Here is a 16,378-nt window from a genome sequence, read left to right as displayed (position 1 = left end):
CCGGCACAACACCGGACCTGGCCGGGGAACCCCTTGGGATTTACCCGGAGGAGCTGGCTCCGGCGGCTGGGGAGAGGGAAGTCACGCTACTGCCCCCGCAACCCGATTCCAGATACGCGGATGAAAATGGATGGATGGACGGACAAATAACAGATTTACACGTAAGTAGTCTCGGTGACACAGATAATAGCAATCCAAAGTGCTTTTCATGTGTGATCTGACAATTTATCAACCATTGCTTAAAAATTAAATACAGCTTAGCCGGTTAATTGCTGTGATCATAAAACACGGAAACGGCAGCACGCAGAACTCACGAGGCAACGTTTTACATGATGTTTACTTGCTGCTATGAGTAATAAGACAGAAAAAGCCACGCCAAAATAAGTTTAGGAAGCCCACTAAGAATCATAATAAAAGCATTTAAAATAAATACCACACACAGTTGAGGAAACTTTGGTTTAAGTACCTGATATGAAGCGGTCGCTGCATAAGCGAAAACCTTTACTCTCGGGATCCCACAGCTTCATTTTCGCCCGGTCACTAGCACGTTTTATTACAATGATCCAACGTTTGCGGCGCTCCGGATCTTGGGGAATCCTGTAGATGGCTCATTCCTTATGTCGTCCGCGTCTGTTCTGCATCCTGGGGCACAACAGGAATCTACCATATTTCCCGTTTGATTGAGTTTCCTGACAATAACAAATAGTCCAGCTGCCGGCTTCTGCATGCCAATATGGCGCCGTTTCGATTTGAACTGTTGCATGCCGGGAGAAGTGACGTCAACTCCCGGAGCTCTATATATGATTCTGCCAGGGCTGTTCGCTTTCAGCCAATCTTATGGCTCCTTATGTTACGGAACAGATCTGCTGTGCGCATGCGTATTGCAGTTCTCACGGCAGAGCGGAATGGACCGGTCACCATCTGTGAGTAACAGTTTTATCTTATTCCCTCGTTGTAATTGATGCAATGTTATAGAATTATGAGTAGAAGCGTTCTTCATTGTCAAGTTAAATGTTTTATGTTCAATTCAGTCCAGACGTTACGTGAAGTCTGGTCCATTCTTCATCTAGTTTAACATCAAGCTAAACTCAAGCGAACATTTGTTTAGTTAGCGTGTCTAGGTACCATTTTTTTAGGCCACGGTTGTCAAACTCAAGCCCTTGGTCTATTTTTATTTGCCCCGCGAAATCAAATATATAATATTAAAACTGGCCCGCCGGGCGATTTTGCTGATAAGACTACTAATCCCACAGTGCTTTGCGGCGTTAGCGTGCGAGAAGCAAGCTCTCTTTTATGTTTACGATCATTAGCATCCATGCTAGTAGAATCAGCGTGTGCAGCGTTACCCTCAGTCTTAAACAACTGAAGATACTCCTCAAAGCGCCCAGTTTACTCAGCGAGTTTCCGACTTTGAACGCCTAGAAAGAAGGTATCTGGCTGGAACAGGTGACCATCAGAGTGGAGAGAACTGAGCTTGAAACATTTAATAGTCATGAACTTTTTCTGCTCCAAAGCATGAAAGTTAATAACTCAGAAATTTTCATAGAAGATAATTGCTATTTTTGGTTTTTGTTGTTGGCCTGTAAAAAAAAGATTCAACTTACTCTAAAATGGGAACTGGACAAACTACAAATTGAAGAATAGAATAGAAAATCCCTTTATTGTCCCTCAGTGGGGAAACTGTGATGTCACAGCAGCAATAACGTTCATTACAGAAGCCAAACAGGAGAGTAAAACATAATAATAAAGAGTAAACTAAAAGAAAACATAAAACAGACTTACTTAAAATATCCAAAAGGTAAAACAATCTAAATACTGAATATGTACACATTGTAAGGAGTAAAAAGAGTAAATAAAAATTGAGACATAAGTAACGAGTGATGTGTTTTATTTAAAATGTACTTGCTCGTGTGTAATTTGGTCATATCAGATTCTGTGTTCAGATGCAAAAATAAGTTTCTTTCCAAATGAATAACAAGACATCTGTAAATAAACTTTTCAACAAATATTGAGTTTGGCCCGCAACTTTGTCCCAGTTTTTAATTTTGTCCCATTGTGAATTTGAGTTTGACACCCCTGCTTTAGGCTGTGCAGTAATAAGGAGACAGACACTGACTGAGCCAGTGCATAAATGTTTGCTGGCGGTGGGCAATAGTTAAAGAAATTTTTATTTTTTTAAATGCATCTTTAAATTTTGGCCAATGAGCTCTGGCACATAATAAACAGAAATACTGCTTCATCATTTCATGTACCTTTGAATCTACAGTTAGTCTTATTTAAAAATGTTTTTTTATTAAAACTATCATAGCTGGAGTGTTAAAAAAATAAAAGTGCCATAAGATATTTGGAAGTTGTTATTTTATTTCTATTACCCAACAGTTATCCAATTCATGTTTGTTCTGTTTTTGTTTTTTTCCCTCTAGGAATCATTGAGGCATGACATCCTTCAGAGGTTTTACGATCGACTGTCAAGCATCTTGGAGAGGCAACCTGATGATGGGGAAGGGCTACAGTTTGCTTGTCACCATTATTTCGTTTTATTAAGTGCTCTAGGTGACATTGTTGATGTAGGAGAGGATATACTTTCTGCTCTTTCCGATCTGAATACTATTATCCAGCAGGAAAGAGATAATCAAAAGACATTAATAACGGTACACGTTGAAAGAGGTTCTCGTGGCCGTCAACGATTGGCGGTGTCACGAGAGGCTCTCGAACACCTTGTGGAAATGCGTCTGCCAACAAGTGTCATTACCAAACTCCTTGGTGTATCCAGAGTAACTCTATTTAGACGGATGTCTGAAAATAATATATTTATTTATATATTTGTATCTGCCACATACAGTAAATGCAGTGATGAGGAACTAGATTATTTTATCACAGTAATTAAGAGCAACATGCCAGATGCTGGGTACAGGGTAGTCCGAGGTGCTCTACTTGCCCAGGGACATAGAGTACAGTGGGACCGACTGTATGCATCCATGCATCGTGTGGACAGTGCGGGTGTACTTGCTCGAATGACACATCTGGGATGTGTAGAGAGAAGGACGTACACAGTTCCTTGCCCAAAGTATATGGTGCACATTGACACCAATCACAAGCTCATCAGGTAATGTCTGTGTGTAATTGGAGATGCTATTTTTTGTTTTGGGAGTTAAATTTTTAATTGTCTGTGTTTTAACCTATGGTGTAAGTGCACGTCACCAGGAGGATGGTGAAGGCGTGTAGAGCCTCAGAATGGCAGCGCTGACCCTTTTTTCAGTCTGACTCAGTTTCCTGTGCAGCCGTCAGTGGCTCTGCAGAGAAACATGGCTATAAGCAGAAAAGACAGCTTCCTCTGGGGGAAAGGTATGCAACCTTTTACTTTGGGCATTTGAAAGACTTTATTTTAAAGTGTTTATAATACTTTTTGTGGTAAATCTGAGGTCAAACTGGTGCTTGTTGCTGCCGTTTTCTGTAGAAAACTAACAAATGTTCATCTGAGCTCTGTTTCACAGTTTATGGTAGTCGCTGTTGTTTTACTTGTGAAGACCTGTGATATTCACACACGTGTTTACTCCTTGGCTGTAGCATGTCTTCCAGGTGAATATGAAACGTGGTTTTAAGGCTGAGAGAGGCCCAGAGCTGTTTTGAGTTAAACCAGGAGGGTCACGTTCATTTTCGTTCACTGATCGCTTCTCCAAACTGTGAGGGACAAAGCTGTGATGCAAACTGGTCCCTGATAAGATGTGTGGGCGTCTGTGCAGACACGTCTCAGAGCATTTTGTTACTGATCTGGAATCTAACAGTCCACCATGCTCCCTGTTGCCCCACAGCCATGCCCAAACGGCCCGGGGCTGAGACAACACAGGAAGACAGCCTAAAGACTCACAAACTGGAGCAGCTGGATGGCATTCAGGTACTGTTGTGACTCTTTTTTTCCCACCAAGGTCTTTCATTAAAATGCCTCATTATTCTGCTCAAAGCCACGGCTGCAAGCACACAAAAACTCTATTCACCAACTTTTGACTGAAATGCAAAAACTCTGAAGGTTATCTTATAAAAGCAGTGGACAGACTGGCTCTGAGTCACTGCGTCTGCGGCTGCTGGTGATGTCAAACCAAACCTTTGTCCTTCTCTGACATCATCTCATCACTCCCTCTCTCAGAAGCAGAAGCTGGAGATCATTCCTGCCATCCACAACCCCAGTCTGAAGCAGCATAAGTGAGTACAAGCTGCAGCTCCTCTGAGTCTGTACAGCGTTCCTCCCCCACAATGCTTAGCTCAGCTTGACCCAGCCAGAATCAAAGATGGCTGACGTTAGCTGAGAAGGAGTTGTCTCTGATCGGAGTCCGAGCATTGATATTCAAACATCTTTAGTTTGATCGGTTGACACCTAGCATCATGGAATTTGACGAGTCGCAGTCACAGCTGCGGCGGGCCTCTAACGTGGAGTAAATGCTAAAATGCTGTTGACGTTGTCTGTCGTGCGTCTTAATCTGAGCCATCTATCCTGGATTATTACTGATTGATTAAACCTCCCAGATGTTAATTACTGAGTCTTGCCGAGGTTACTGAAGAGTCAGCAAAGGATTTCCTTGTTTGGCAACCAATCAGGTCCCACTTTGGTCTGACAGCCAATCAGAACTGGTCATTTATAAAACACTATATAATCATGAGTATTGCACATTTAAATCAAAGGGTTTTACTTCCATGTGTATTTATTCTGACACTGAAATCCTTAGAAACAGAGGCAAACTCCACATGACCTCAGACGTCTGTTAAAATAAAAAAATTGAGGTTTAAACATTATGCAGATCATTCATTATAATTTGTGTGAGAACAGAAAGAAAACAAAAACACAAACTTAGATGTTCAGATGCTGGTTAAAAACACTGTTTACCTGCAGAGCTGCTCAAAACAACAGAAGCTGCTTTCAAAGTAAAAGCTGCACGTCTGGATTTCCAACTTCGTTTATTCTGATTTAGCCTCCGAGAAACCAGAGTTGTTTTGTGGTTATTTGGGCTTCTCTAAAACTCTCTGGGTTATATTACCTCCACAACCATGATGAGCACTGCACTCATTGTTTGTTTATGTTTGTTTATTTGTTTGTGCCTTTCGTCATCTTTCTGGCTGACATGTTATAGTCGCGGTAGGATTATTTTTCTAAGCAATGGCTGATGTAAAAGGTTGAATGAAACCTGGAACATCAAACGCCACCTAAATGAAATGAAATATTTTTAAAGCTGCTCCTGTCATTGCCTTAAATTCTTCAGAAGCTTATCTGATAAATGTGTCCCTGTGGTCCGTGCATTCGAAAGCCCTCAGCTCAGAGTGTGGTTTCACCTCCTCTCTGGCAGCTCCGGACCCCAGTCGCTGCATTTTTAAAGACAAGCTTCACCCTAATTGATTCTCAGTGACAGAAACTAACCCAGTGCAGCCTGAGATGCACTGGGTTGTGCTTCCTCTTCTTCTGTTGCTGCAAAGTAATAAAACGATGCGTTTGCTCTGCGGCTGCATTTAGCCACATCTGCATTACTGGCAGTCGACCACAGTTTCTCGTTTCTGCACAGAAACATTTCAAACTACAGATCACACCTTTAGTTTGCTGAGAAAACGATTCCACAAACAAACCCAGCACATTCTGTTATTGCTGATGATTCTTGATGTGAATTAACCAAACATGCAGAACAAAACAATAAAAAAATTACAATAATGTAGAAAATAAATCACTTTTGTATTATCACACAAAGTTTGTTTGTATGTTAACTGCATAGTTATGCTTTTGTTGATTAATTTTTATTTTTTATTTTTGCACTGAGGAGAGATAGTGGAGAGTGTCTTGGTGATAGTGACATTGCAACAGTGCATTCTGTTAGCCAATCAGAAATGACTTGTGTGCATATCATTGACAGTAATGAGCAATTCTGCTGTTTTTAGCCTTTCTCTGCACCAGCAAATTCCCGCTTCTCAGAACAGGAGCTCATAGCTTATTCTTTTAAATAACTCATAAGGCACTGATTTACGCTAGAGAACACTGCAAATGACTTATTTGTATTTTTGGGGTATTATTGTTTTGGGTATAATATTTCTGTGAGCATTGTTGAACATTTTTGTGTTGGACTGCATCGACTCCAGGAAGACTACCTGTAAGTTGCAGCGAATGAGGATCGAAATTAATGAGAAATAAATGAAAAATAAACAAGTAAACTACACCTTTAAGCTTAAAAGAATCCAAAACACCTCCTAGTGGCTGGTTTCAGGAAATGTTTAAGCCCCGCCCCCTCCACGTAATCGAATGGAACATTTTCCTGATTCTAAACTAAAATCACACCTCTGACTCTATTCTCACACGGACATTCATGTTTCTAGCTTGTACAGTTGTTCATCAGTATGAGGCTACGTTTATCTCCTGAGCTGCTAGATGATTTAGCATTCATGTTTTTCTGTTACAGTAAAAGTGTGATGAGAAAAAGGAAGTTCATACGTGGAAAAAAGAAATTTAACATGGACCCCAAAGTGGTAAGCTCCCTTTTCGTGTAAATAAAGAGTGAACCTATGAACAGAACTTGTGTATGAGCCAGTAAAACTTCTGGTTTCCTAAAAGAAACTACAATCAGAACCTTTGTTCTATGTGGAGGCATGAGTTGTAATGTCAGGACCCGATCACGAAGAGGTAATTGCAAACTGATGACACGTTAGACCTTTAACTTCCAAAATAAGTCTTTTCATAAGGTTTACATGAAAAGGCAGCAGAACTACATAGAGTGGATGCAGATTTGGGTGAGATGCTCAGCAGAGCTCCCACAGACTCGGAGCATGAGTGATAACATGAACCACCACATCCTGTTCCCTGAAGCAGAGCAGAGGCGTCTCTTCACCACAGCAGCCTCTGCCTCCTCCTCCTTCCTCTCTCGATTCAGACTCCCTCCGCAGGAACCGCGTCCTCTGCACGCCACCACCTGTTCTACAGCTCTTTTAGTAAAGATGGTTATCAGGAGTTCATCGTCAGGTTCCAGGGTCAATTTTTTATTCTGAGAGGCAACAAAAGCAGATCTTCACCCCTCCTCCATCCTCCTGCTGCTGGTCATGGACTCAAAAAATAAAACCGTGTTGTGGTGCTCTATGAGTTTGCAGCACTGATGCAAATCCAAACACACAGTCAGTTTAAAACATGCATGAACACAGATTTAAAGATGACAGACTAGCTTTCAGCTGAAACTCAAACGAGTGTCTCTCCCCCGCTGCAGGGAATCCACTACCTGGTGGAAAACGAGTTCCTCGACTGGAGAGCGAAGCCGGTAGCGGAGTTCCTGTACAAGGAGGAGGGACTAAACAAGACGGCCATCGGAAACTTCTTAGGAGAAAGGTGTGTGGCAAAAAGTGAGGCATGAAAAGGTTCAGAGAAAAAAAAGACAAGAAGAGTCAGAAATGGCAAAAAGACAAAAGATCTAGAGCAAGAACCTTGTTCTACAACGAGTTTTAAAATAGGAGTTTTTGTGGGGATTCATGTGTGATTTTTGCATTTTAAATGTTGATGTGTGTGTGTGTGTGTGTGTGTGTGTGTGTGTGTGTGTGTGTGTGTGTGTGTCTGTGCGTGCGTGCGTGTGTGTGTGTGTGTGTGTGTGTGTGCGTGCGTGCACGTGCGTGCGTGTGTGTGTGTGTACCCTTCACTGACCCCTGCTCGTACACATCTCACAGGGAGGAAATGCACCTGGAGATCCTGACAGCCTTTGTGGGTCTGCATGAGTTCTCAGACCTGAACCTGGTCCAGGCGCTGAGGTCTGTCGGACGGTTCTACCTTTAGTCCTGTTCGTTCTTTTCTGAGTGTTCTTTCATGAAACTCTGCTCTTCCAGGCAGTTTTTGTGGAGCTTTCGCCTCCCAGGAGAAGCTCAGAAGATTGACAGGATGATGGAGGCTTTTGCAGCTCGGTATTGTGACTGTAACCCAGGTGTCTTCCAGTCCACAGGTATGAGACCAGCAGTCCTATTAAATCCATGTTCTCATGTTTGATTCTGACATCTCCACTGGAGACATTTGGGCTCCAGAACTGTTCCCCGAAGCAGTCAGGGTGAAGGATTCTCAGTCTAATTGCTCTACAGCGTTTACCTGGAGTCAGAACTTTTAATGGCTGCCGTTAACAGAGCTCTGGAGAGAAGAAGCTAACTCTGGGCTTCTGTTACAGACACCTGCTACATTCTGTCCTTTGCCATCATCATGCTCAACACGAGTCTCCACAACCCCAACGTGAAGGACAAGCCCAGCCTGCAGCTCTTCATCTCTATGAACAGAGGCATCAACAACGGAGACAACCTTCCCCCTGAGCTGCTCACGGTCAGCCGATCGGTGACGTTGAGATAAAAAATATCGGAGCTTGTTCGGCTTTAAAAAGTTACAAAATGTGACAAACAGGCAACTTCCGGACAGATGCTCTCAAATGAACATTTTGTTTAAGATAAGATGATAACACTTTATAATTGGCAGCTTAACGATGCTAGCTTAAACTCGTGTGCTAACATCACGATATTTTACAGATTACTATCGTGTACCAGACAATTAAAATAGTATCGGTCAGTTAATTTAATATTGATACTAATGAGCGTCTGTCAGCGGTCTCATACTCGCTAATATCCGTTCACGTATCGTAGTTTAGCTTAGCGAGAGGGAGAGACACACCTGTCATCCGGTTCTGGAGCTCATGTGGGCTTCTGTGAGCCGGATCCCAACCAAACACGAGCGAGACAATCAAGCTGGTATTTTCAAAAGCCGCACATCCTCTCCTGGTACGGCGGCTCTGATCCGGTTCCGACCCGGAAGTCAGCTGAGCCGCGCGTCTCTTCTGGTGGTCGGTTCTGACCTGGTTCCAACGGTGATTGGAGCTCCAGAAATCCGCATTTAATTTTTTAAACCCCACCACGGGTCTCCGGAGCCCAGTGCGGACCTCCCTGACCCGGTACCGACCGATGTGGGCTACATAAGTCTGTCTTTTCAGCTGCAGAAACACCATCAGGCACGGAGATAGAGGCGCTGTTTCTCATATCTGGAAACCCGTGGACTCGATGTCCAGATGGAGTTGGCACAGCCTTCATAAACTCTAGTTGATCAACATGAACACAACCCAACACTAGTAAACACACACACTGACTGGATCACATGACCTCTCTACCCTAAACTAGCCACTCTCCACACTGAGCCGAGGCAGCCGAGCTTCTGACTCCCTCTGGTTACGTCAAAGGTTCAGACTTAAAAACAACAGCCTTTTTAGAAGCTCTGCTGAGAAAGGCCACTTTTTACTAGAAAAACTTCTGTTTTGTATTTTAAAACCAAATATCCACAATAAGCTTCTCAAATAGTATTTTTGGGGCAGCATTTTATATGAATTAGAATTTTTTTTACCTGCAATTCGCTCTTTAAAACAAAAAAGAAAAAAGCAAGAAGATAAAACACAACAATAAAAACTATAAAATCATAATATGATAACATGAATCCCTGTCTAAAAGCCAGTATTATTATTATTATTGTTATTATTATTATTATTGTTGTTATTGTTATTATTATTGTTATTATTATTATTATTATTGTTGTTGTTGTTGTTGTTGTTGTTATTATTAAAGTATCACATACTATTACACACTATTACACTATAACTATTACACTATTACATCATATTACACTATTTCATACTATTACACTATCACACATTATTACAGTATCAAATAATATTACATTATATTACACTATTACACACTAATAGACTACAATTACTACACTATCACATTTGTTTGTTTTATTTCTTTCTGCAGCGAATCTGGAGCACCTTTAGCTAAAAGGTGTGTTTTATTTTCAGAAACTGTATGCAAGCATTCGCAATGAGCCCTTTAAAATCCCCGAGGATGACGGGAACGACCTCACGCTGACATTTTTTAACCCAGATCGAGAGGGGTGGCTCCTGAAAATGGGTGAGAGGATGATGTTAGGACTAAACTCAGAAGTCACGTAGTCAATCAGAGTCTGAGCATCTCTTCCAGCCTGTTTGAAAGCTCTCCTCCTTCCTGCAGGTGGTCGAGTTAAAACATGGAAGAGGAGGTGGTTCATTCTGACTGACAGCTGCTTGTACTACTTTAAATACACCACAGTGAGTTTTATTTTCCCTGCTGACAGCAGGACGGTCAGATATCATTTGTCCATCACTGACGTCTGTTTCACCCTGCAGGACAAGGACCCAATCGGGATCATCCCACTGGAGAACCTCTGTGTCCAGCAGCTGCAGGACTCCAGCAGACCGGTACGGTTCCACTCTGTCTTTCACAGTTGTAGCGTCTGCTGCTACAGACTCCAGTGAATCACACGATAGCTGCTACATTCCTACCACAAGTCCTGAAAACAATGAGTCATCTGTCTGTCGGAACCAAACACAAAGCATCTGCTCTCTGTAACGTGCTGCTGTTCGTGTGTTTGCACAGTACTGTTTGGAGTTATACCACCCCAAAGGACAGAACGTCAAGGCCTGCAAAACGGAGAGCAAAGGCCGAGTGGTTCAGGGTAAACACCAGTCCTACAGGCTCAGAGCATGCAGCACCGAAGAACGGGACAACTGGATCGAAGCAATCAGGTAATAATCACCTCATTTTAATCTGGAATGTGTCCAAAAATATCAGGGACCTCATTGGCCAATCCATGAAAGTTACCCTCAGGGTACCGTTCTGAATTTCAGCCTGTTGCTCCTCGGGGATGGATCAAATCCATAGGAATCAGCTGTCTAGACGTTTGTGATCTTGTGTTAAATCATCAGAAAATAATGTGATAAAGCTTCTGTAATAATAGATTATTTAATTAGTATAATCTGCCCCATGTATGAAGAGTGCTGAAAGGCAGGCTGGTATTACAGCTTTATTACTAGTCAGGATGGTGGTACTCACAGAAACCAGAGTGTTTGAGAACCTCGGTCCCAGACGATGAGAGTGTTAAACCGCGGATCCTGGAGAACCCAAACAGGAATACAGATAAATGTTCCATGAGTGAACAGACTCACTCAGACAGGGCATTGCTTCACTCTGTCTTTTGTTACGTTAGTCTGAAACAGTTTGTCAGGTAAATACGTAAAACTGTGATACTTAGATTTAGATTTCCACATTTAAATAAAGGGTAGCTTCCTAGCTCCTCCTTGAACCGTCACCTTATCGTGGTGGAGGAGTTTGAGTGCCCTAATGATCCTAGGAGCTATGTTGTCTGGGGCACTTAGTGCCCCTGGTAGGGTCTCCCATGACAAATTGGTCTTAGGTGAAGGGTGAGACAAAGAACGGTTCGAAGGATCTTTCATGGCGGTTAAAACGAAGAGTCGGAGTACCCGGCCCGGAGGGTTACCGAGGTCCCACCCTGGAGCCAGGCCTGGGGTTGGGGCCCGTGAGCGAGCGCCTGGTGGCCGGGCTTTCGCCCATGGGGCCCGGCCGGGCCCAGCCCGAACCGGATACATGGGCTCGTCCAACTGTGGACCCACCACCCGCAGGAGGAACATGAAGGGTCCGGTGCAATGCAAATCGGGTGGCAGACCAAGGCGGGAGCCTTGGCGGTCCAATCCCCGGACAAGAAAACTAGTTTTTGGGACATGGAACGTCACCTCGCTGGCGGGGAAGGAGCCGGAGTTTGTGGCAGAGGTTGAGCGGTACCGGCTAGATATAGTCGGACTCACCTCGACACATTGCATTGGCTCTGGAACCCGAGACCTGGAGAGGGGTTGGACACTCTACTTTGCTGGAGTTGCTCCGGGTGAGAGGCGGAGGGCTGGGGTTGGCTTTTTGTTAGCCCCGAGACTCTCTGCCTGTGTGTTGGGGTTTACCCCGGGGGACAAGAGGGTAGCTTCCTTGCGCCTTCGGGTCGGGGAACGGGTCCTGACTGTTGTTTGTGCTTATGGGCCAAATATCAGTTCAGAGTACCCACCCTTTTTGGAGTCCCTGGGACGAGTGCTAGATAGTGCTCCATCAAGGGACTCCATTGTCCTGCTGGGGGACTTCAATGCTCACGTGGGCAATGACAGCTTGACCTGGAGGGGTGTGATTGGGAGGAACGGCCCACCTAATCTGAACTCGAGCGGTGTTTTGTTATTGGACTTCTGTGCAAGCCGCAGTTTGGCCATAACGAACACCATGTTCGAACATAAGGATGCCCACCGGTACACTTGGTACCAGGGCAGCCTAGGTCACAGGTCGATGATAGATTTTGTAGTCGTATCATCTGACCTGCGGCCGTATGTTTTGGACACCCGAGTGAAGAGAGGGGCGGAGCTGTCAACTGATCACCACCTGGTGGTGAGTTGGATCAGATGGCAAGGGAACATGCCGCGTAGACCTGGCAAACCCAAACGCATAGTGAGGGTCTGCTGGGAACGCCTGACAGAAGAACCTGTCAAGACGGTCTTCAACTCCCACCTCCGGCAGAGATTTGACCACGTCCCGAGAGCAGTGGGGGACATTGAGTCCGAGTGGGCCTTGTTCCACTCTGCGATTGTCGAGGCGGCTGTTGCTAGCTGTGGTCGTAAGCTGGCCGGTGCCAGTCGTGGTGGCAACCCCCGTACCCGCTGGTGGACACCAGAGGTTCGGGGAGCCGTCAGGCTGAAGAAGGAGGCCTACAGGGCGTGGCTGGTCTGTGGGTCTCCGGAGGCAGTGGACAGGTACCGGATAGCCAAGCGGGGTGCAGCAGTGGCAGTTGCCGAGGCAAAATCTCGGGCGTGGGAGGAGTTTGGTGAGGCCATGGAGAAAGACTATCGATCGGCTCCAAAGAGGTTCTGGCAAACTGTCCGGCGCCTCAGGAGAGGAAGGCAGCAACTCGCTCACACTGTTTACAGTGGGGATGGGGAGCTGCTGACGTCAACTGAGGATATAGTCGGACGGTGGAAGGAATACTTTGAGGAGCTCCTCAATCCCACCAATGCGCATTCCGAGGAGAAACCAGAGCTGGGAGGCCTGGGGAAGGACTGTCCGATCTCGGGGGCAGAAGTTGCTGAGGTAGTCAAACAACTACAAAGCGGCGGAGCCCCGGGGGCGGATGAGGTTCATCCTGGGTATCTAAAGGCTATGGATGTTGTAGGGCTGTCATGGTTGACACGGCTCTACAACATTGCGTGGTCATCGGGGGCAGTTCCTAGGGAGTGGCAGACCGGGGTGGTGGTCCCCATCTTTAAGAAGGGTGACCTGAGGGTGTGTTCCAACTATAGGGGGATCACACTCCTCAGCCTCCCTGGAAAGGTCTACGCCAAGGTACTGGAGAGGAGGGTCCGATCGATAGTTGAATCTCAGATAGAGGAGGAGCAATGTGGTTTTCGTCCTGGCCGTGGAACTGTGGACCAGCTCTATACCCTTGCAAGGGTGATGGAGGGGGCATGGGAGTTTGCCCAACCAATCCACATGTGCTTTGTGGATTTGGAGAAGGCTTATGACCGTGTCCCCAGGGGCACCCTGTGGGGGACGCTCCAGGAGTATGGGGTGGGTGGCTTTCTGTTAAGGGCCATTCAGTCCCTTTACCAGAGGAGCGTGAGTTTGGTCCGCATAGCCGGTAGTAAGTCGGACCTGTTCCCAGTGAGGGTTGGACTCCGCCAGGGCTGCCCTTTGTCACCGGTTCTGTTCATCACTTTTATGGACAGAATTTCTAGACGCAGCCGTGGTGTGGAGTGTGTCGAGTTTGGTGGCAGGAGAATCTCGTCTCTGCTTTTTGCGGATGATGTGGTCCTCCTAGCTTCATCCAGCTCTGACCTTCAGCTCTTGCTGGGTAGGTTCGCGGCCGAGTGTGAAGCGGCTGGGATGAGGATCAGCACCTCCAAATCTGAGACCATGGTTCTCGACCGGAAAAGGGTGGCTTGCCACCTCCGGGTCGGGGGAGAGGTCCTACCTCAAGTGGAGGAGTTTAAGTATCTCGGGGTCTTGTTCACGAGTGAGGGTAGGAGGGATCGGGAGATCGACAGGCGGATTGGTTCGGCGTCTGCAGTGATACGGACGCTGAGCCGATCTGTCGTGGGGAAGAGGGAGCTGAGCCAGAAAGCCAGGCTCTCGATTTACCGGTCGATCTACGTCCCAATCCTCACCTATGGTCATGAGCTTTGGGTAATGACCGAAAGAACGAGATCGCGGATACAAGCGGCCGAAATGAGTTTCCTCCGTAGGGTGGCCGGGCTCAGCCTTAGAGATAGGGTGAGGAGCTCGGACATTCGGGAGGGACTCGGAGTAGAACCGCTGCTCCTCCGGATCGAAAGGAGCCAGTTGAGGTGGTTTGGGCATCTGGTCAGGATGCCTCCTGGACGCCTCCCCGGGGAGGTGTTTCGGGCATGTCCTGCCGGCAGAAGGCCCCCGGGTCGACCCAGGACACGTTGGAGAGGTTACATCTCCAATCTGGTCCGGGAACGCCTTGGGGTCCTGCCGGAGGAGCTGGTGGACAAGGCCGGGGAGAGGACGGCCTGGAGCTCCCTAATTGGGATGCTGCCCCCGCGACCCGGACCCGGATAAGCGGAGGAAGACGAAGACGAAGACGAAGACATTTAAATAAAACTTTACACAGTTAGATTTGCTTCTAAGGAAACTAATGTTTCCGCCTCTTGAAATGAAACATGAAGCAACACGTTTACTGGCTGATAAGACTAAACCACTGGGGTTGATGTGGGTAAATACCAGATTTGTTGCTATTGGTCAGTAAGGAAAGCTTCAGCCAACGCCTGACCCGAACTAATGAAACTTTAATACAACCAATGAAATATTGTTGGTAAGAAAGTGCTTTACAGGTGAGAACCAGGTGAGTTCTGGTGGATTTTCTCTCCAGACAGACAGGTGACAGGATTTAGAGGTGAAGTTCTGGGTCTGACTTTGTTTTCAGGGCGAGTATCACCAGAGATCCGTTTCATGACCTGATCTCCATTCGCAAGAGGAAGGTCACCGGCAACACTTCCTGTCAGGACTGAAGCTTCGCACGGCGCCAAACCCTGGATCTGGTTTTACGAATAAACACGAGCCCAAATGACTGAAAAGTATCATCATCATCATCATCATCATCATCATCATCATCATCATCATCATCATCACACAGCATTAAAGAGACGGGGACCTGACACTTCTAGGGTCGAAGGGGACTAAGATGAGGCTTGTAAAGTAAAAACTTCACTTGACTTCAACAATCTTCACACACTACTGCTCCTTATCCAAAGGTTTCTGGTGATGAGCGTGTTCTGCAGGAGGAGAGGGAGGACGCAGCTTTTAGCTTGTTGGCTTTAGGAGCTGGGTGTGGGGTGTCTGACATCAAAGAGACCAATACTGCTAAAATGATCACACACACACACACACACAAAGACCACAAAAAGACAAACATGACTCTAGTGAGATGTGAAATGAAAACTAACAACCAAAAATCAGGAAACAGAAATAAAGTGATAAAAAAAAAAAAAGAAGATGTAGACAGAAAATCGGACACTTACACATGAGTGCATTCACCCTAAACACCACGACGCAAAACAACACAGAACACCCATAAAAAATCCCACTGGAAATGAAAAGGAGAGAAAAGTGAACTAAAATCACCTAAAGCAGCTTTTACTAGTGAAACGACTCCAGATCACATCTATGTGTTATTATTTGTCTTGACTTGAGAAAATAAAAGCTCAGGCTGGTTTTAGTTCACCATGAACATCAACAGCATTTAGCTGTTCAAGTTTTATTGTACATTTTATAGAATTTTTAACTTTGATGTAAAAAGATTTGAATGCTCTTTTTTTCAATACCTTTGTTTTTGTGACTTATGGATAATTGTACAGTTTGTTTTGTTCGTCAATGATTTGTATAAATGTGTAATTTATGAGGATAATGTTCTAATAATCAAACTACTTGTTCAATAAACGGTTCTTAAGCTGAAGGTGGTTTTGTCCACTAGGTGGCGGAAGATCTTCACTTAGAGGAAACGTGGAGCTCATTTTCACATTTATACCTGTCGTGTGACCCTTTTAAAATGCTCCTGGAATAATGATCTGCACTTAGAGGTAACTGATAACATCTTCCCCATCTCCCTTTTATATCGGATCAAGCTGGAACGAGTGAGTTCCTTCTGATCAGTTCCTGCTCTGATAGAGCTGTGGCTTCCTGAGAACATAAATACATTTAGCTGTCTTCTAATTTCAGACTCACCTGAAAGAAATCTGTTTTCCTTTTGATCTACCTGCTGCACCTCTGAAACAACCAGATGTTTTCCATGACCCCCATCCTGTTTGAAACCCTTGGTTTGTCTTCTTTAAAAGATTGATACCATACCATACCACCTTTATTTATACTTAAAAACACAGCCATACGGCTGACCAAAGTGCTGAACAGTCGCACAATAACAGAGATAGAAAACATAAAACAGTGTTATGAAATACAACCAACAATAAAAAAA

At 45.1% G+C, this 16,378-nt stretch overlaps 1 protein-coding gene across 1 annotated transcript; it reads left to right on the top strand.

Annotated features, from left to right (window-relative positions):
* Positions 1–2,531: 2,531 nt before the first annotated feature.
* Positions 2,532–15,862, top strand: LOC107373824 (cytohesin-3). The gene is made up of 14 exons (XM_015941969.3): positions 2,532–3,106; positions 3,192–3,345; positions 3,813–3,895; positions 4,145–4,200; positions 6,432–6,498; positions 7,227–7,345; positions 7,678–7,758; positions 7,834–7,946; positions 8,163–8,311; positions 9,825–9,936; positions 10,036–10,112; positions 10,191–10,262; positions 10,441–10,589; positions 14,834–15,862. Exons 2-14 carry the CDS (start codon positions 3,306–3,308, stop codon positions 14,916–14,918), a joined length of 1,203 nt encoding a protein of 400 aa, XP_015797455.3. The 5' UTR covers positions 2,532–3,106; positions 3,192–3,305; the 3' UTR covers positions 14,919–15,862.
* The last annotated feature ends 516 nt before the right edge of the window (positions 15,863–16,378 follow it).

This window comes from Nothobranchius furzeri, chromosome 5 (assembly GCF_043380555.1).
Source record: "Nothobranchius furzeri strain GRZ-AD chromosome 5, NfurGRZ-RIMD1, whole genome shotgun sequence".
Taxonomy (NCBI): Eukaryota; Metazoa; Chordata; class Actinopteri; order Cyprinodontiformes; family Nothobranchiidae; genus Nothobranchius; species Nothobranchius furzeri.
This window is presented reverse-complemented; position numbering and strand designations above follow the sequence as displayed.